The sequence below is a fragment of the Stenella coeruleoalba genome (assembly GCF_951394435.1).
Source record: "Stenella coeruleoalba genome assembly, chromosome: 21".
Lineage (NCBI taxonomy): Eukaryota > Metazoa > Chordata > Mammalia > Artiodactyla > Delphinidae > Stenella > Stenella coeruleoalba.
Genome location: NC_137167.1, coordinates 10,677,759 through 10,699,249, shown reverse-complemented (window position 1 = coordinate 10,699,249; position 21,491 = coordinate 10,677,759). Strand labels below are relative to the sequence as shown.

The 21,491-nt window shown below is 41.4% G+C and overlaps 1 protein-coding gene across 14 annotated transcripts in view; it reads right to left on the bottom strand.

Annotated features, from left to right (window-relative positions):
- FUT10 (fucosyltransferase 10) overlaps nt 1-21,491 on the bottom strand; it is a 267,866-nt gene that overhangs the window by 173,922 nt on the left and 72,453 nt on the right. For 6 of the 14 annotated variants that reach the window (XM_079909061.1, XM_079909054.1, XM_079909062.1 and 3 more), the window contains 2 exons: nt 17,415-18,250; nt 1,184-8,348 (listed from right to left, as the gene is read on the bottom strand). In XM_079909061.1, the coding sequence (XP_079765187.1) occupies nt 8,124-8,348; nt 17,415-18,250 (1,061 nt within the window). In that variant the 3' untranslated portion in view covers nt 1,184-8,123. Of the gene's footprint in view, nt 1-1,183; nt 8,349-17,414; nt 18,251-21,491 lie in introns of those variants that run through there. The other 8 variants (XR_013825466.1, XR_013825467.1, XR_013825469.1 and 5 more) reach the window with 2 other exon arrangements.

The window sequence follows — 21,491 nt, the reverse complement described above, 5'->3', positions numbered from 1 at the left end:
CATTTGCAGCAACAGGGATGGACCTAGAGATTATCATACTAAGTGAAGTAAATCAGACAGAGAAAGACAAATACCATATGATACCACTTATATGTGGAATCTCAAATATGACACAAATGAACCTATCTACAAAACAGAAACAGACTCACAGACGTACAGAACAGACTTGTGGTTGCCAAGGAGGAGGGAGTGGGGGAGAGATGGATTGGGAGTTTGGGATAAGCAGATGCAAACTATTATATATAGAATGGATAAACAAAAAGGTCCTACTGTATAGCACAGGGAACTATATTCAATATCCTGTGATAAACCATAATGGAAAAGAATATGAAAAAGAATATATATATGTATAACTGAATCACTTTGCTGTACAGCAGAAATTAACACAACATTGCAAACCAACTGTACTTCAATTTAAAAAAAAAGATTATAAAAATTCATTTTCAACGGCATCCCTAGAGTTACTGCAAAAATAAACAAATTATGGAGGGGGCGTCAGAGCAGATGTGTTTCATTTTCTTATTTCTGCTTCATCACCTCCAGGCTAAAGACATACACTGAAGTTGGGATTTTAGACCATGAAAACAGGAAGTAGAAGACATCTGGGATTATACTTTACTACCTAAAGATGTTCATCTAAGTGACCTGCATTCTCTCAGACTAGCAGATAATATTATTTCACTGGTGAAATGAGTCTTCTTATTAATGGTGTGTGAGCTATATACACGATGACTGAATGCGGCTTGTAAGATAAAACTTTTTCAGGTACTGCAACTAAGTGAATATTGACTTGCCCCAGCCCCTGTACTGAAGGTGAACAGATGGAGTTTAGCCACACAGCAGGATGGCTTGCCCGGTGAGCGCACCGTTGTTATTGCCATTCCCAAGTCAGTTCTTATTCTTGCCGGAAATCACATGACGTTGACAGGAGAAATGTCTCCTCTTCTGGGGAATAGGAATAAAACAATGGAGTGAAAAATGAAAAGAACAGGGAAAGGATTTGCTTTCAGACTTGCCAACTCACTCTGAATCTGAACTTTCAGTACTTTTAACCATCTTGTCAATATAGCACATTTAATACACTCTATCAATATAATCCACTTATATCATATCTCATGCTTCAAATAGAGTAGTAGAAATTCAGGAAGTAAATTCCATCTCAAGGGGCTCTTACAGAATAAAGAAACAAAACCTTCCTGGAAGTGGTTTGTATTTTGCTAAGGCGTTTCCATATTCATTCCCCTACCAGAATTAACACGGAAGCTCTATGGTGGCAGGGGTTTTGTCAGTTTCATTCACTACTATAGCCTCTTGGCCCAGAATAATTCCTGGCACATATTAAGTGCTCAATAAAAAATTATTGAGTAAATTAATAAATTCCAGGCAGCCTGACATTCTGAGTGACCCAAATAATGATAATTTCCTTGATAATATTTTAAAAATAATTTTCTTGTTCTTGAATACATTTTTTCCTTGTTTCCCTAGTGAAAAAAACCAAAGGCTTCTTTTCCTTCATGGAAAGTTCTGATTACCTTTTACCTTACCGCAATTTTCAAGTGATCAATAATTTTAAAAATATCCACTAGAAACTCCATTTTCCCTTATGGAACACTTCAACCAAAAAAACTAATTTAAAACAAATGCTCTCTCTCTCTAGTATATAACACTATTTCTTCCTTCCTTCAAATTATAAAAACAAACTAATAAACTAAAAACTCCTGGCCTTTCTCACCTTCTGAGATGGCCCACACTCTATCTGTGGAGTGTGTTTCTCTCTAAATAAATCCACTTCTTACCTAAAAAAAATAAAAATAAAAATTCCTTTACACGTCATCACCTCTGTTTCCATTCAATGTCAAAAGTAACATTTGTTAGTCTCATCAGGAAAGTCTCAAGAATCAGGAAGTTGTCAAGTTCGAAGTGGTGGAAATTAGTTTTCCAAAATTTTAATTTTCATTTGAAAGCTGAAATTTTATCATTGGCAACAAAGTCTATTGGTTCTCTTAAACTGACAGGCTCACTACATTTCCATGAAGCTGACTGACAAAAACCCATCACTGAACAACCCACAGTTTGCCAGACACTCTTGAGCAAAAATGGTTTTCCAGGGAAAAGTTTAGCTCACAACTCAAACAATCACACAGTGCTTTTCTCTGAGATTCCCATTGTGCTTTGGTGTGCAGCAGACATGCTTTATATATATGCCCCATTTTGTCACATAGAATATTAAAAAGACATGTACTCAAAGGTCAACGTTTTATAAAATGAGTCATTTTTATTACTTCATCAAGGACATCATTAAGTAAACTGGCTTTATTTTTCTGTGAGTGTGACTCATCAGATGAGTCTGCAGTCACGTTTACTCTGTATACATAAGAAGCAACCTATGTGAGGCTCATTCCAAAGGCTCCTGGGATACTGCCCTTGCCTTAAAACCATTAACGGCACCAGCTACCTACACTGATAGTCTCTAAAATCTTTAATTACCTACTCAATCAGTTTTTTTTTTAATTAAGGAGTTTGTGATAGTAAAATTCCAAGTATTCCTAATGGCCTATTGGGGCTGGTTGTATAACCTCCTCTGGTGAGCAAAGCTGGATGATGAAGTAAGTCATGGTTTGCAATGGGAAATAAAATAGGGAACAAATTTTTGACTTAATGTCCACAATTCTCCTGGAGACACTGATCAACGTTCAGTCCTGATTCACTTCAGAAGCTTCAAGAGACAAAGAGCTGAACGGCTCATGTCACTGGCTCCAGGGGGATACCACAGAGCAAGGGTAGTTATCAGGGAAGAAGCCCAGGAAGGTGAAAGGAGGTCTCTGTTGATCATGATAGGTCATACCCTCCTGGGGATACAGTCCACCTCTGACTGACCCCAGGCTTGGCTGTTAAGCCCAATGAGTTGAGAGGACAAAAGTCATGGAGGGTCACTCCTGCCCCTTCTCACACCTTGCATCCTGCCCAAGTCCTTAATAATCCCCCTTCCACCAGCACCAACGGGGTCACTAATTTAATGGGTTGGGCCCGGGATATTGATGAGGTCACATTTACTAGTCAGAGAGGTTACTATGACTTAAAAGGGAGCTCTCATGCAACGCACCCCATATTCTTGCATCCATAGCGAGTGGAGAGCAAAGAGGGCTTGTCTCCTAGGAGGTTTTCCCCTATTTTATTCCTGTTTTGATCCTTGGTTAATGAGTAAGCAGGGTGAGGACCTACAGACTTTCTCTCCTTTCTCTTGGCACATTGAACAGGCTGGTCCTAAGATTGAGAACTGAGAAACAGAAAGGCCATAGAAGATGCTCCTTAGGCTTCAAATCTAGATTATATGTTCAAATCCAGCTTTTACTGGAGTTCATTGCACTGGGTTTATTTGGGTTTGCACAGCTACTATAAAGAGGTCGCTGAGTTTCATTATGCTCTTGGAAACTTTGTGTAAAACTCCATCAGAAATCCCATGGAAGGGAGAGACAGTTATAGCGCAATTCAAGCTTTCCTCTGTCCCTGGTTTTAATACCATCCGCGTATCACAATGCCCCTCTCACCTTTCTCCATTGTCCTGCTTGTATCTGCTACAGTGCCTACCACAATGCCCATCTCATAACAATAAATATGTTTGAAACAACTAAACGAAGAACAAAAGGGTACCATCCCTGGTCCAATCATCAGTCATTCCCTTTTCCTGAACCAATCTCAACCCGGGTCTTCACAAACAGAAGGGTGATGGCCACAGATAGCTGGAACAACTACAGCTCGCATTTACTGAGAGAAGTATGAACACAAGCTTACTTAATCATCACAACCACCTCACAGGGAGCAAACATGACACATGAACAAGATACAGCTTTAAAAGGTCGAATAACTTGACCAAGGTAATAAAGATGGTACATCAAAGAGTAGGGACTAAAATCAGGTCTTTCTCATTCCAGTCACAGCTCATAATTCTATATTCCCTCTGAGTTCCTAAAGCATTTTCATTTCTGTAATCAAAAGGAAATAAAGATATATGTTGACATTAGAATTACGCGGTAAAGATATTATTATCTAAGATATTACCTAACGACAACAACAAAAATGGAAACAAAGGAAAGAAATTTCCGAAAGAAGGGCGAAGAAATTCTTTGTAAAATATTCAAGATTGCAAAGGTACTTGAAACATAAACTGACTACCTTTATTTGTGGCCTGTGGGCTTCTATACTGTTTACTTTGAAGATTCTAAGAAAGACATATGTCATTTATGCAGAGTTATACCCTCCTGACTTTAGATAATCAACATTATTCATTGAAAATTAACTTTACACTGGATTCCCCTAAGGAACTGTTGTCTTTAGCAGGAATTATGTGCTACTAATAATTTTTAATGCACAATATTACAATGGGTATTTCAAATTTCAAGTTCAGGTCTGGACTGTGCTTAGATCCTTAAGGTGTTCTATTGATACTGAGCCATTCTCCTACGTGTAATACACAATGTTTGACCCTGAAAGAACCATGCTCATTTTTGCCTTTGTCTTTATTTCTGAGAAGTGCATAGAACACTGTATGCATTCAATCTGTTACTAATAATGATAATGACCTCAACCGATATTTTAGTTGCTAGAATCCAGTCCTTAAGAGCAACAAAGAAGCCAGTCAGCATTCAGATTCTGAGACTATTAACTAACATTAGTAATCATTTTCTTCAATATTTCTGAAAAGGTTTCTGCCCACCTCGTCATACTGCTTTGAACATCAGTCTTTGAGAAAATCCAAGTAAAGCGTACTGAAGCACTAAACAGAAAGCTGCACTGCAGGAAGTCCTTCACAGCCATGAGCTGTTCCACACAACAGCCTGTGAGGTAGGACACTTGCTGAGTCATATTTCAGAAATGGAGTCACTGAGGTAAAGAGAAAGGTGTCTTATGATGGGGTCAACACAGCTAAAATACACGGAGGGCCTTCCATGGAACTCCAAAAGCAGAGCTCCCGTTTTGCAGATAAGAATCACTCCATGACAGCAATTATCACAGACGAGAGGGCATTATCTTATTAATGAAAACCCTACTGCAAAAGACACATATGTTAAGCAAAAAATAATAATAAAGTCTCAAATCTATGGGTACTCAAAGAGTTCCAAAGAATCCTTGGTTTATTTTCTTGAAATACACCTCATTTTTATTTTTTAATTTTTTACAATTTCTTTATTTTATTTTATTTATTTTTGGCTGCCTTGGGTCTTTGTTGCTGTGCACGGGTTTCCTCTAGTTGCGGCGAGCAGGGGCTACTCTTCATTGCAGTGAGCGGGCTTCTCATTGCGGTGGCTTCTCTTGTTGCGGAGCACGGGCTCTAGGCACATGGGCTTCAGTAGTTGTGGCATGCAGGCACAGTAGTTGTGGTTCGTGGGCTCTAGAGCACAGGCTCAGTAGTTGTGGCCCAAGGGCTTAGTTGCTCCTCAGCATGTGGGACCTTCCCGGACCAGGGCTCGAACCCGTGTCCCCTGCATTGGCAAGCGGATTCTTAATCACTGTGCCACCAGGGAAGGCCTTACACCTCATTTTTAATCCCATGAAATTCCCTCTCCTTTATCCTCTTCCTCCACAAAATTTTTATACCACATTAAATGAGCAATGATTTTATTTCACTAAATTTGCTCAGGGCTACATACTGCATACAGGTTTAGGGGGAATTTGATCGATGGACTCGTGAAGAAGAACCAAGCAGAACCAAAAAAACACATGAAATGTTGGGGTTTAAGACCTACATGCAGGGAATTCCCTGGTGGCGCAGTGGTTAAGAATCCGCCTTCCAATGCAGGGGACATGGGTTCGAGCCCTGGTCCAGGAAGATCCCACATGCTGCAGAGCAACTGAGCCCATGCGCCACAACTACCGAGCCTTCATGCCACAACTACTGAAGCCCGTGCTCCACAACAAGGGAAGCCACCGCAATAAGAAGCCCACACACCACAATGAAGAGTAGCCCCTGCTCGCCACAACTAGAGAAAGCCCACACGCAGCAATGAAGACCCAACACAGCCAAAAATAAATTAATTAATTAAATAAGTTTAAAAAAAAAAAGACCTACATGCAGCACATAAGCACTGGGGGGTATCTGCTTAAGGCATTGTGAAGGAGAACTGAATCTACTCGATAATGTCTCATCAGAGGCACAAATCATATCCTGGGCTTTTTTTAAGAGTGGGGGGAAAAAAGAAAGAGAAGAAAAGAAACAAACAAATGGGTTTCCCTGGTGGCGCAGTGGTTGAGAGTCCGCCTGCCGATGCAGGGGACACGGGTTTGTGTCCCGGTCTGGGAAGATCCCACATGCCGCGGAGCGGCTAGGCCTGTGAGCCATGGCCACTGAGCCTGCGTGTCCAGAGCCTGTGCTCTGCAACGGGAGAGGCCACAACAGTGAGAGGCCAGCGTATCGCAAAACAAAAAGAAACAAACAAATAAACCCATTTAAAATACAACTTAATTCTGGCCTTTCCAATCCTTTCCATTTTGATATTATCAGATAAAAGAGCAGAGAGATAAATAAATTCCTTTCCATCCCCAACACTACCCAATAAGTATGCTTCCTCCTTTAAAGAAGAGTGTGCTTCCCTTGAAAAACACACAGTGGCTCTAACCTAGTTTGTTACTGTCCTAGTAAAAACACATACAAAATGAAACTTCTTAAATTTTGATAATTAAAGAATGTTACACAGAAAAGAACTTCCAAGACCAGCCCAATCACTTCTTTTTAGGTACAAAAACTAAGGCCCAGGGAGGTTAAGATATTTGTTCAAAATCATAGTTAGTTAATGGCAGAGCTAGGATGGAGAAGAACCCAGTCAGAGGGGAGAAACAATGTGACCCTTCTTGCTGCTAAAAGAACGTACTGGTTTCAGTCCTTATTTCTCTGGCACAGCCAGAAAGACAGCTACGTAAGGAAGAGATCACCCTTGGCAGGAACAGAAAGGCACTGGCCTGCGATACAAAAGCCGCTGGTGCCGAGAGTATGCTTTCCTCATTTTCCCCTGATGCCACATCAGGGACATGAGCACCCAGGACTCGTCCTGTCCTCTAGAGCTTACGTCTTTCCACAATAAAGAATATCAAAGCCGTCACACATTGGGTGGCAGCAGGCTTTAGTGTGATCTAGAAGCCACCCCACGCTCACAAGGAAAGAGAAAGAGAGACAGTGTTTTCTCCTTGTCTTCCGAGAAGCTCCAGTAGAAGCTCCAGGTAAGACAGCTGAAACTGCTCTGTGACGGGATCAGAAATGACAGGGAATGCTCCCAAACTGGCAGGGCTGCCCTCCACTGCAGGCTGCGCGTCACCCTAAGACAAGACAAACCCGCTTCCACACCACTGGAGTGCCCCAGGGCACTCACCTTCATGCTCACAGCGATCAAAACGCACAGGCTGTCCAGCCTGAACCACAGGACTCTCTGTACTATTCTGCTCAGTGGGATAAGGGAACAAAGGGAACTACTCACCACTCAAAACACACAAGGAAGAGGCACGTCTTCCCAAGACGTTCGCTCCAGGGAGGAACGGGGGAGGACGCAGGGCAAGGTGGTGCTAAGAAAGGCGGGAGAGGTGGCTGAAAGTATGGAAGAGGCAGAGATGTGCTATGTTCTTTAGATTTGGGGAGACAGCGGATCAACCCCACGCAGCCTTCACTACTCACTCACATCCCTGGAAACCAACAGATGGCATCCCTCATTGCCAAGTTCTAACGCATTTCATGTTCCTGCTCAGCGTCGGAACACTGGGCTTGCCAAATACCAATAAACACAGCCAGTGAGGTGAGTGTGAGAATCCACAGCTACACCCTCTGCCCTCCTTGCAAGGACTCTTTCCCTGCAGCAAGGAAAACACTCATTCTACAGGAGGTGAATTTCCACACAAGGCGGCAGGGATGCGGGTCCAGACATGTACACTGAAGGTGACCAGTGTTCATACGAAATATTTCTTTTTTACTATAAAAAACAGAGAAGTGACCCCTAGGGGTAACTCATATCTATTATTCAATAGAGCTCACTATGAGTACTGCACCCATTAATTCTCATCCTAGTGGGTTGTCCACAGAGCAGCTATTATATTCAGATATCAAGGCAACCTAGAAAATAGAACTCTGACACTTTTTGATATTAGTCCTTGAATACTAGGGCCCAAAACTCTTGAGTTGAAAAGTTTTGATTCCTATCAACCAGCCACCTTAGTGCTTGGGCTTCTTTCTTGGATTGTTGGAAGCTTGGTATCCACATCTCTCGCAAAGAGCTCCGACGTGGGGCGAGGGGTGAGAAAGCAAACGCTGTAGGCTCTGGACAGCTCAGGTGGGTAATGTCTGCCTTCCATCGTTTGAGTGGTAAGCCCTGCATTGAGAGAAGGGGCGGGTGGGGGGGAGAATTAAAAACATATTATTAAAAAAATAAGATAAGTTAACACAAGTCTCATGTTCCCTGAAGCAAGTACCTTCACTCCATAGAGTCCACAAAGTTACACGCTGAACAGTTGAAGGAGAAAGAATCTAACATTGAGAGTATTCTGTGCACTAGATACTTTGCTAGGCGTGTTACATAGCTTGTCTCATTCAGTCCTTCAATCCATTCAACATAAACAGTCTCGTGCCAAAGTACATTCTTATGGAATTTTATTTATTTATTTTTAATATTTATTTATTTATTTGGCTGCGCCGGTTCTTAGTTGCGGCATACGGGCTCTTAGTTGCGGCATGTGGGATCTAGTTCCCTGACTAGGGAACAAACCCAGGCCCCCTGCATTGAGAACGAGGAGTCTTGGCCGCTGGGCCACCAGGGAAGTCCCATTTATGGAATTTTAGAACACAGGGAAAAAGGAAGAGATTCTACAACATTCCTAAGAGGAAAAGACCAATTCTGAGGGTCAGAAGTTAGGATGGTTTTGGATTTCTGGACAGGAACACTGGAAGTTAAAAAGCAGTGGTGAAATTCATTGATGAATATTAACATTAGTTAGTTCAACTTTAAGGAGAAGAAGGGTATTTGCATAGCCTCAAAATACCTCCCCCCCAGATATTTATTAATTATTGTGGTGGTTTTTTTTTTTTATTGTGGTGGTTTTAACATATGTCCACAAATTATTTTATATTCCCCCCTCAAGGAGGTGAAGCTTAATTCTCCTCCCTTTGAGGGTGGGCTGGACTTAGTGACTCGATTTGTGGAAAGAGAAAATTAGCAACTTCACAGAGGAAAAATCTAGCAGACACCACCTTAACCAAGTGATCAAAGTTAGCATCACCAGTAACATGTCATGTTGATATCATTTATCCTCTGAAATGATACGATGAGAAGACCTTTTTCACCCCTGTGGTATTATTCTCCCAAATCCAAAACCCAAGTCTTAATATGAGAAAACATCCGAGAAACCCTACGGAGGGACATTCTACAAAGTATTGACCAGTCCTCTTCAAAAATGTCAAAGTTATTAAAAATAAGGAAAGACTGCACAACTGTCACAGACTTAAAGAGTCTAAGGCGACATGAGGAGTGATTACAGTCTGGTATCCTGGATCTGATCCTGGAACAGACAAAGGATATGAGTGGAGAAGCTGGTGAAATAGGACTGAAGTCTGTAGTTCAGTTCCTAGTAGTACTAACAGTCAATATTAGTTTCTCAGTGTTGACAAATGTGCCATGGTTATGTAAAATGTTAACATTAGAGGAAGCCAGGTGAAGAGAATTCAGGAACTTTGTACTATCTTTGTAACTCTTCTGTCAATCTAAAATCATTTCAAAATTTAAAGTTTTTTTTAAGCCAATAACAAAATGCCTTCAAAATTCTGAGAAAAACTGATGACCACTGTAATAGTTTACATTCAGCTAAACTATAGCTTAAATATTAAAATAAAATGAAGACATTTCAGGCAACCCCCATACACCAGGAAGCTATATGAGGATACAATCAACCCACAAAAGAGGGAAAGCTAAGAAAAAAGGAAGAAAACATACAGGAAACAGAAGTGTCAACACAACAGAAAAAGACAAGGAGATTCCCAAAATGCTGGGGAAGGGAGATCTCAGGCTGATGTTCTACACAGTGTAGAGGGCAGCCAGATGTATTGATGTGTGTCAGAAGGCTCCGGGAGACATTTACTCAGCAAGATGAAATAAACTGGATGCCTGCTATAGCTGAATGTCTTCAAAGGAGATTTAAACAATCAACAAGGATTGAATTAGTGATTAAAATTTTAAAATAAACAAGTAAGAAATAAGACAAGTATTAACTAGAAGGAAACCAAAAGCTGTACAAAGGGAAACAAATCATAGTATACTACATTGCTCGTATCTATCATCAGAGAAACACTGAATATCAAAAAATTAGTGTATAAGAGCATGTTATTTAGAAACATTGAGTAATAACCAAAATAATTAGCTAACTATGGTGATTAGTGGCTGCTTCTAGGGAAGGAGAAAAGGGAAAAGAAGTAGAAGACTTTTTTTTAAAACTAACTTTGCAGAACTATTTGATACTTTAACCTATGCACATGTACATCTTTTTCAAAAAAAAATTTTTTTTTAATGTGACGATAGTAGGGTTTCGGGGGTGGAGTCAAGATTGCAGACTAGGAGGATGCGGAATTCACATCCTCGCACAACCAGGGCACCTACCAGGCACCAGTGGGCGACCAGGGACACCTAAGGGGATGGGAGGAACCCCCAGCGACCGGGTAGTACATGGAATGTTGGGGGGAATGAGGGGGGAGGAGAAGTGGAGGCGGGAGGGGACTGGAGCCCCTGAGGGGTGGCTGGGGGAGGGGAAGGGATCCGACACTGAAGGGGTAAATTGGGGGACCATTGGGAGGGCAGAGGATCAGAAGGGAGCATGGACAGGTCTCCCCTGGCCACTTGGGCCCCCGGGAGCCTGCTGAGATCCTGGGCCTGATCTTCTGCCCACTGAGGCCTCCTCCAGCCGCATGGGTCCTGAGGGAGTGGGAGGGAGGGAAGGGGGAGCAAAAGTAAAGGCCAGACCTCAGGGACCTGGCACCCCTGGGGGGTGGCTGGGGGAGGGGAGGAGTTCCTACACCCAGCGGGATCCACCCACAGTTAGGGGTCCAGTGGGGACAGGGGAGATGCTGGCGGAGACCCCTGAGGTGTGGCGTGGAGGAACAGAAGGGAACGTGGCCAGCGCTTTCCCTGTCCACTTAGGCACCGGGGAGCCTCTTGGGCTACCGGGCCTAATTCTCTGCCCGCAGAGCCTTCCTGCTGCCTGCAGAGCCCAAGCTCCCCCCACCCCCCACCCCCGCCACCCAGGGCCTTAACTCCGAACTCCGGAACTCCACACTTCCGAGGTCCCGCTTTGGATCTGCTGCGTCTCCCCTTCCGCACAGGTCCTAGGCAGGGGCCCCACCCTATGCTTGAACGTTGCCCCGCCCAGGCTCAAATGTCACCACCCCAGACTAGGTCCCGCCCCTACCTAACTTCCACCCCTGCCTAAACTCCACCCCCCATAGCCAAGGCTTTTTTTTTCTTTTTTCCTCTTTTAGATTGGGGTTCTGTTTTACCTTGCTGTTGATTCATTTATATTTTTATGTTTTCTAATAAATCTTTTATTTTTCTAATTTTATTTTATTCTTTATACTTTGTTATCGTTCTGCTCCTTTAGGCTTGTTCCCCCCCCCTTTTTTCTTTTTTCTGTTGTGGTTTTGTTTTACCTTGTTGCAGTTGTTTAAATTATATTCTTATTATTCCTAATATATTTTTTATCTTTTAAATTTTATTTTGTTTTTTATTCTTGGTAAATTATACTGCTTTTGACTGTGCCATGCAGCTTGCAAGATCTTGGTTCCCATGCTGGAGGTCAGGCCCGAGCTCCTGTGGTAGGAGCTCTGAGTCCAAACCACTGGACTAACAGAGAACCTCAGACCCCAGGGAATATTAATCAGAGTGAGGCCTCCCGGAGGTGCTCATATCAGCACCAAGACCTGGCTCTATCCAACTGCCTGCAAACTCCAGTGCTGGACGCCTCAGGCCAAACAACCAGCAAGACAGGAATACAGCCCCACCCATAAAAAAAAAAAAAAAAAGATACAACAAAAAAATATGTTACAGACGAAGAAGCAAGGTAAAAACCTAAAAGACCAAATAAATGAAGACGAAATAGGCCACCTACCTGAAAAAGAAATCAGAGTAATGATAGTAAAGATGATCCAAAATCTCAGAAACAGAATGGAGAAAATACAAGAAACATTTCACAAGGATCTAGAAGAACTAAAGAGCAAACAAACAGTGATGAACAACCCAATAACTGAAATTAAAAACACTCTAGAGGAATCAATAACAGGATAAATGAGGCAGAAGAACGGATAAGTGAGCTGGAAGATAAAAAGGTGGAAATAACTGCCAAGGAGCAGAATAAAGAAAAAAGAATGAAAAGAATTGAAGACAGTCTCAGAGAGCTCTGGGACAACACTAAATGCACCAACATTCGAATTATAGGGGTCCCTGAAGAAGAAGAGAAAAAGAAAGTGTCTGAGAAAATATTTGAAGAGATTACAGTTGAAAACGTACTGTTTAAAGAAATTAAAGAAGACCTAAATAAATGAACAGATATATCATGCTTATTGATTAAATGTCTCTATATTGTTGTCAATTCTCCCCAAATTGACATATAGATTCAACAAAATCCCAATGAAAATCCCATCAAGCATTTCTGTAGAAACTGATAAAATGAATCTAAAATTTATGTGGAAAAGCAAAAGACCGAAAATAGTGAAAATAATTTTGAAAAAGAACAAAGTTGGAAGATTAACACTACCTCATTTCAAGACTTATTATAAAGCAACAGTACTCAAATATAGATATACTGATCAGCACAGAAACTGACCCATGCATATATGGCCAATTGATTTTTTTAAAAAGAAGCCAAGGTAATTCAATCAGGAAAGAATAATCTTTCCAGAAAATGAGGCTGATACAATTGGATATCCAAATAAACAAACCTCAACTCTTACATTATACCACAACACAAAAATTAACTCTAAGTGGATCATAGAACTAAATGTAAAAGTTAAAACAACAAAACTTCTAGAAGAAACAGAAGCAAATCTTAGAGACCCTGGGTTAGACAAAGATTTTTTTAAACAAGCTACAAAAAGCACAAGCTATAAAAGAAAAAATTTATGAGCTGGACTCATCAAAATTAAAAACTCTACATTTCTGTAGACACTATTAAAAAAATGAAAAGACAACCCACAGACTGGAAGAAAACATTTGTTAATTTTATAATTGACAAATGACTTGTGTTCACAGTATATAAAGAATTCTTACAAGTCAAGAATAACAAGTCAAACAACCCAGTTTTTAAAAAATGAGTAAAAGACTTAAAGAGATATATCACAAAAGAAGATATTGACAGCAAATAAGCCATTAAAAGATATTCAACATCATTAGTTATTAAGAAAGTGTAAATTAAACCACAGTGAGATACACTATACACCCAATAGAAAGGCAAAAATTAGAAGAATGACCACACACCAACTGTTAATGAATGAACTCTCATACAATGCTGGCAGGAATGTAAGATGGAGAAACTCTAGAAGATAAATTAGTCGTTTCTCAAAATGTTAAACGTACATCTACCATATGACCTAGCCAATCCACTCCTAGGTATTTACGGAAGAGAAGTGAAAGCATATATCCATACAAAGATCTGTACATGAATGTTCACAGCAGCTTTATTTGTAACAGCCAAAAACTGGAAACAGGCGTGTGGATAAGCAAATTTTGGTATATCCAAACTTCAGCAGTATAGAGAAATGGACTCTTGATACACACAGAATTGTGGATAAACGTCAACATTATCATGCAGGATGAAAGAAGCCAGACACAAAAGAATACACACTACATGATTCCATTTATACAAAATTCTAGAAAACTGCCTTGGCTTCTTTGTCAAAAGTGACAAAAAGCAGATGAGTGGTTGCCTGAAGAAGCGGGTGGAAAAGGGATAGATTACAAACAGACATGAGGAAACGTTTAGGGGAGAATAGAAATGTCTGTCATCTTGACTGAAGTGATGGTTTCACAGGCGTTTGCACATGTAATAACTAATCCAACTGTAAACTTTAAATATACGCAGTTTATTGTACATCAATTATACCTCAGTAAAGCTAATTGTTTTAAGTTTATCCCAATTCTGTAAAGTTATATTCCTGGTTACTCCATGTTGTCTCCCCTATTATAGCCTCTTTGAGGACAGGATAATGTATCAATAAATGTTCTTTAACTAACATTAACTCCTGGGTTGGTCTCTTCAATACTGAAAGACTTTCCCCTACATAAATCAAGCAAATGACACCGAGAATAAGCCCACTCAGATTCGCTAGGTGTGAGGAACAGATTCAAGATGGCCCCATGATATCCACACCTCCTGGTATTCATGCCCTTATGTTATCCCCTCCCCTCAACTGTGGGTGTTGTCACTTGCCTCTAGCCAATAGAATATGACAAAGGTGAGAGGATGTATGTGATTACATGTATGTGGTTACACTCATGAGACTGTAGTACTGGTCTTGGCATCTCCCCCTCCCTTGCTGGCTTTAAGGAAGCAAGCAGCCATGTGGGGGAAGCACAGGACAGGGAACTGTGGGTGGCCTCTAGGAGCTGAGGGCAACCTACAGCCTACAGCCAGCAGGAAACTGAAGCCCTCAGTCCTACAACCTCAAGAAACTGAATCTGCCAACAAGCATGTGAGTTTGAAAGCAGACCTGTCCCCAGTTAAGCCTCTAGATGAGAACCCAGCCCTGACTGACACTTTGATTGCAGCCTTCCAGAGAACCCAGGTAAGCCATGACCAGAATCCTAACCCACAGAGACTGTGAAATAACAAAAGTTTGTTGTTTTAAGCCGCTAAGTTTGTGGCACTACTGTTTAAACAGCAGTAGATAACTAATATACTAGGTTTGTACGTTTATGACAGGAGGAAGCAGAATAGAGGAAGGGGAAATGCATTGAATATTCTAATAGTGTTTTGTACATCTAAATACCATGATTTAAACTACTATCAATTGTAAGATAAAAAATAATCGAGTTGAGGAGATCAAATTATTTCTTTCAGCTTTTATTTGTCTGAAAGAGAAAAAGTGAAGAAACATTTACATAGCTTACTTTAAGGCATACCATATATATAAGCTGTAACAAATCTTATAAACACAAATGAAAACAGCTGGCCTAATACCCTTTAATTTACTTTCATGGTATGTTTTGTTCTGCTTTTCAATAATGAGCACATTTGTGTTTGAGAATTGTACCAAGTTCTCTGAAATGCAAGCAAAGCCTTCCAGTCACCTCCACTGACCACCTCTCTGGGAGGAATGAGAGCATGCTGGAGGACAGCTTACTCTGTTTCTCCTCAAAGACTCCAGAGAGAAGGGCATTCAACTACACCACCTTCCGGCACTCTGAAATACCACAACCAGAGAGCTGGTTCCGTGGGAAATGCACGAATGTATGTATCCTCCTATATCTTTGAAAAAGCTATTCCCCAATGTCACTATACCCTCTTTTCCAGTCCCCAGTAATCACCCCAATAGGGTTCTGTGAGATGCGGGAGCAGTTTGGGTTTGTGTGCTTCTTTCAGTTTTCTGTGAATATAATCTCCAACATGGAAAAGGATCGTGAAAATGAGCCCAGGCAAACCTTCATCCTCAGAAGTTCTGTTTTCTGCCTTGATATATTTTCCGAGTCAATCATTGGTATAGTGTGGGCAATTAATGTGGTCTCTACTTTCTCATGTGTTTTTTGCAGTGGCATGTGTATGTGTGTGTGTGTGTGTCTTTTGGTTTTGCTGTAAGGTGGCCCTCTAAATTAGGTCATAAAGGAAGTCACTGGAAATCAGGATGCATTCCCTGAGAAGAATGATGTAATATTTAGTGTTCCTGTTGCTGACCAAGACGCTCAGCTTAAAATAAAGATTTTATGAATAAAACTTTGTTATAAGAAACCAGATAAAATAATTTAAATTCTCATCATTATTAAAATTAGGAAAATAATGTTTCACATATTTTAAATTTGTCTAAGCATATACATATTTAGCACATGAAAGCCTCATACAGTATGTATTCAATACATTAAAATAATTCCACACACTATTTAGGTTTATGTTTGGCCTGAAATTTCTATGCTAGCTAAAATAAACATTTAAATATTTAACAAAATTGTCTGCCTTCAGAGAATTTAGATAAAACGTTATGTGTATATGGGAGTCAAGGAAATGATGGGTGACAGCCAAGTTAGGGCCATCTCATTTTTTTTTAGATTTCGAAGATAGTTGAAAGTAATCTTTTTCTTTCAACAAGTTTCATTTTAATGAATTCGCTTCTCTATAAAGTGGAACCATTCCTGTCATAAATAATAAAGTAAGTAAATAAACATTAAGAGCATCTAGAAGGCTTCCCTGGCGGTGCAGTGGTTAAGAAATCGCCTGCCAATGCAGGGGACACGGATTCAAGCCCTGGTCCGGGAAGATCCCACATGCCGCGGAGCAACTAAGCCCGTGCACCACAACTACCAAGCCTGCACTCTAGAGCTCGCGAGCCACAACTACTGAGCCCATGTGCCACAACTACTGAGCCCACGTGTCTAGAGCCCGTGCTCCGCAACAAGAGAAGCCGCCACAATGAGAAGCCCGTGCACCACCACGAAGAGTAGCTCCTGCTCCCTGCAACTAGAGGAAGCCCGCGCACAGCAACGAAGACCCAATGCAGCCAAAAACTAAAAATGAATTAATTAATTTAAAAAAAAAAGAGCATCTAGAATTTGAAGATGTTACTAAGAACTTTAATTTTAATAATTTAAGAAAAAGAAGTCTTTTAAGAGTTATCTCCAACATTATTTGAATATTCTCTTTATATTAATAAGCATGTGTGTGTACCACACACAGGAAGAGCAACAATCAAGGGGTGACAGGAAGTGAGAGAGAGAGAGACAGAAAGAGGCAGAGAGAGAGAGGTTAATTGAGTGTGTATATGAAATGAAAATAAGTTTCAAAATGGCAGTCCATGGGGCATGAGCATAAGGGGTCTGGCATAAACCACAGCCTTGATGGAGAGGTTAAAGGACTGACCATGTGGATGAGATTCAGAACTTTCCATATTTTAAATTTTTTGGCCTTCTCCTTCCCCTGCAGCTTCCTTGTATTACTGCCCAGCACCTGCAGTATATTATCCTCCAGAAGAAACAATAAAGGAGAATTTAAGGCCTTCAGGAAGAGGGACAGGACTGGTAAACTTCATGACAGTCCTCAAAGAACAGAAATGAAATAGTCATCCTTGCCTCAGAGCCTGGCCTCTCTGATAGAAGTGAGGACCAGTGATGGGGCAGCTGCAACAGAATAATGCAGAGCAGCAGAGAACATCAAGACGGCCATCCCAGCACCTCTCTGCCAAACCTGGATTTGCTTACCTTTTCCTGGAGCCTAATGTTATCCCACACCTTGGTGCACACCATACACTCAAATGCGTCGATGTAGTTGTCCTGCTTGATGTCCTGCACCCCCCATTTCCGTTCCCTGAGAGCAGTGAGAAGTCGCTGATTCGAGATCTCACCCTTCAGCTTCCATTCTATGTAGGCCTGGTACAGTCTGTCGTCGTGATCCAGCTGTCTGATGTAACTTGCCAGTTCTCTAGGGTGAGAAAATTCTGATACCAGGATAGCACTTCTATTACTTGGAAGCCAGTCTGCGATGCTGGGTGATCCGTAATACACAGGGACGACCCCCAGTTTCAGAGGTCTCCAGAACTTCTCAGTGATGTAGTCATCGCAAACCGCGTTCTCGAAAGCAAGGATAAACTTATACTGGGCAAGGATCCTATAAAAGTCACCAGCGTCCATAGAGGCTGGACCGTTCAGCTGCTGAGGGAGAGCTTTGTTTCGCAAACACTCGCCGTAAGAATCGACCTCGATGTATGTCATCAGCTCTCGAACGTAGCTGTCTCTGTCTGAGGGTGGGTCACAGTCGGACTGTACGTACACCAGAGGAGCGAGGCTTTTCCGAAGGTGGTTTTTGGACTGCAAGGGGACCAGGTATCGGAGTGACTTCAGGACTTCTGTGCCCTCCAGGTACTGGGTAGTTAGTGGCAGGTGGGAATGCCGGCTGAAGGTGGCCGTGTAGTTGAACAAGGTGATGACTGGCTGGTGAAAGAGCTTGTAATTGTTTTTCGGAGACTCTTCATGAAAAAGGGCCCAGTCGTGATGGGCTTTCCGAGGCAGAGGTAAGCTATCTATGTTAAAGTCAGTACCTAGGAGAAGAAAAGACAATGTAGTGTGTCCAAAGAACTCTGGGGTTTAAGTTTGAGTCCACCTGGTAAGATTAGTATACAGAGGAGTTTGAGGCTATAAATAAGTAGCATATTACGGTGTCTGCAAAATGCCTGGCAGTCAGTCATGAAGCTTTCACCCTAGAAACTGCTCAGGGAGAGAATCATCAAGGAAAGGGACCCCCTCTCTCATTTTATGAAAAGGGAAATGGGAGAAGTGTCTATCCTGATTCTAAAGAATTTATTCCACTGCCTCCTGGCTTTTCTTCCAGAGGCATTGCCTAAGAGAGGGAAGGAGAAATGAAGAGATAGAGAGTTCTTAAAAAAGAAAAAGCGGGCTTCCCTGGTGGCGCAGTGGTTGAGAGTCCCCCTGCCGATGCAGGGGACACGGGTTCGTGCCCCGGTCCAGGAAGATCCCACATGCCGCGGAGCGGCTGGGCCCGTGAGCCATGGCCGCTGAGCCTGCACGTCCGGAGCCTGTGCTCCGCAACGGGAGAGGCCACCACAGTGAGAGGCAGGCGTATCGCAAAAAAAAAAAAAAGAGAGAGAGAAAGGAAGCCAAAAAGGGAAAAGCAACCAGCTTGGCAGATTGATTAACTGAAAAAAAGTGAAATCATGCAAAAGTAGCCAGAACAAATATACAGGAAAATAATATTTTTTTAAATCCAAAATGATCGATTTCAACAAAGCGCAGCGAATCAACCTTAGTAAAAATGGTAGACAAGAGGCTTTTAAAGACTTAAGAGCTGATAATAGCGCTATGTTACAGACCGCTACAGGATGGCCATGAATTAACAGCACATCGAGAAATAAAGAAGGCGTAACAGGATTAGAGTTATGAGTGATTCCAGCTTCCACAAGATTAATTGGGGAAATCTCTGAAACATGATAATGTGCAGACAGAAATGATGGATATGGTAAGCCATTGTTTCCTGACTGTGTGCGTGGAGACCCAATCAGGAAAAAGTTATTTCTATAACTGAGAAAGAAGAATTAAGACAATTATCACAATATGTAATACAGAATTTCTAAGCTGTTCCAGACACTGATGATTTTTTGGTCCTGTGATTTGATTTTTTAAATATAAGAAAATGGCACACACACAAAAATCCATCTTCTAGCATCCACTGGGGAAAAACACACCAAATAAATTCTTCCAGCATAATAAAACATATTCTCTGGTAGAATTCATAAAGATTAATTATTTAATGCCAGTGCACACTCTCTCTAATAAATATATACTCTTTAATGCCAACAGTACATCAGTGAGGAATCAGTTAATCAAGAAAGGTTTGGAGAACAGTATGGAGGTTCCTTAAAAAACGAAAAATAGAACTACCATATGACCCAGCAATCCCACTACTGGGCATATACCCTGAGAAAACCATAATTCAAAAAGAGTCATGTACCACAATGTTCACTGCAGCTCTATTTACAATAGCCAGGACATGGAAGCAACCTGAGTGCCCATCATCGGATGAATGGATAAAGAAGATGTGGCACATATATACAATGGAGTATTACTCAGCAAAGAAACGAAATTGAGACATTTGTAGTGAGGTGGATAGACCTAGAGTCTGTCATACAGAGTGAAGTAAGTCAGAAAGAGAAAAATAAATACCGTATGCTAACACATATATATGGAATCTAAGAATAATAATTAAAAAAAAGGTCATGAAGAACCTAAGACGGGAGGTTAGGTAAGACGGGAATAAAGACACAGACCTACTAGAGAATGGACTTGAGGATATGGGGAGGGGGAAGGGTAAGCTGGGACGAAGTGAGAGAGTGGCAGGACATATATACACTACCAAATGTAAAATAGATAGCTAGTGAGAAGCAGCCACATAGCACAGGGAGATCAGCTCGGTGCTTTATGACCACCCAGAGGGGTGGGATAGGGAGGGTGGGAGGGAGGGAGACGGAAGAGGGAGGAGATATGGGAACATATGTATATGTATAACTGATTCACTTTGTTATAAAGCAGAAACTAACACACCATTGTAAAGCAATCATACTCCAATAAAGATGTTAAAAAGAAACCAAATAAAATTATGCTGGAAGACATATACTGAGCCCATAGAAACTGCTGAAGAAAGTACATACTACTGTCTTGATAACAGGCTTTCATTTCTCAGTGATCAGGAATGAAAGACTAACATCTAAAAATGGTCACATACTTGTTTACTTGGCATTTGCTACATTGGACCTTTAGCATCAAAAAAGAATTTCATCCACACACCTGAAATGTAATGGCATGCAGAGCTGGATGGTCAGTAATGGTTAATAGCCAAACATGAAGACATGAAAGAGAACTTGAGAGGAAAAGCAATTTATCACATTGAACTAGCTGCTGCTCATAAAGGTTCTAGGCTGGTCAAGTGGCCAACAATGGGAACTGAACCCATAAATTTGAGTTAGAACATAAAGCTTCCACCAAAGGCAGAGCAGAGAATCGAGGCCATCTGCCTGGGACAGGAAGAACCAGAGTCCAACCCATAGAAGTCAGAGGCAGGGATCCAGATGTAAGATTAGAGACTGCAGGGAATACGGTTAAAACTAATGTGGGTCTAGAATTAACAGGGGGATCCGGCACAGGTGCCTTGAGACAGCCACACGCGTGGCTGTCTGCCGCTGTTATCTGGCACATGGGTGATTCTTAAGCTGCCTTACACTGTGGTTGCCACGGCAAAGATCCAAAATGCAGAGCAGAAAGACACAAAGCCTACCTCCAGTGCTTCAGAGAATGGAGAGGGCCTGCCTTTCATCAGCGTTTGGCTACATCAGTGAAGTATTATAAGAGGAACTAAAAATGGCTGTCGAGACCTTTTCACGGCCAATATCTAGGTCTGTGTGTTGGTAATAGGAATGAGACTTGAAACTGGTACCAGTTATAATGAGCTTTTCATTCATTATAACTAGAGGCGAGGCTTCCAGGCTCTTTCAGCCAAGTTGCTACTGGAACTTCGATGTTGGGAAGAAGGAGAGAAGAGCATAAGGTCCCTCAAATGTGCAATCTGTAGTAGAAAAAAAATCCTGCAGAATCTAAGCAAGAAACATTTATTTATATTTGTGCCCTAAAAACAAACACAGTTTTTTAAAAATGAGAGCTTGAGGTTCTCATACATCTGAATTCTGTTTCGTTTGTAGGAGTGGGACTATCTTTAATAGTGGGGGAATGCCTCTTTAATAGAGAGGAAAGTTTAAGGGACCTAACTTTCCA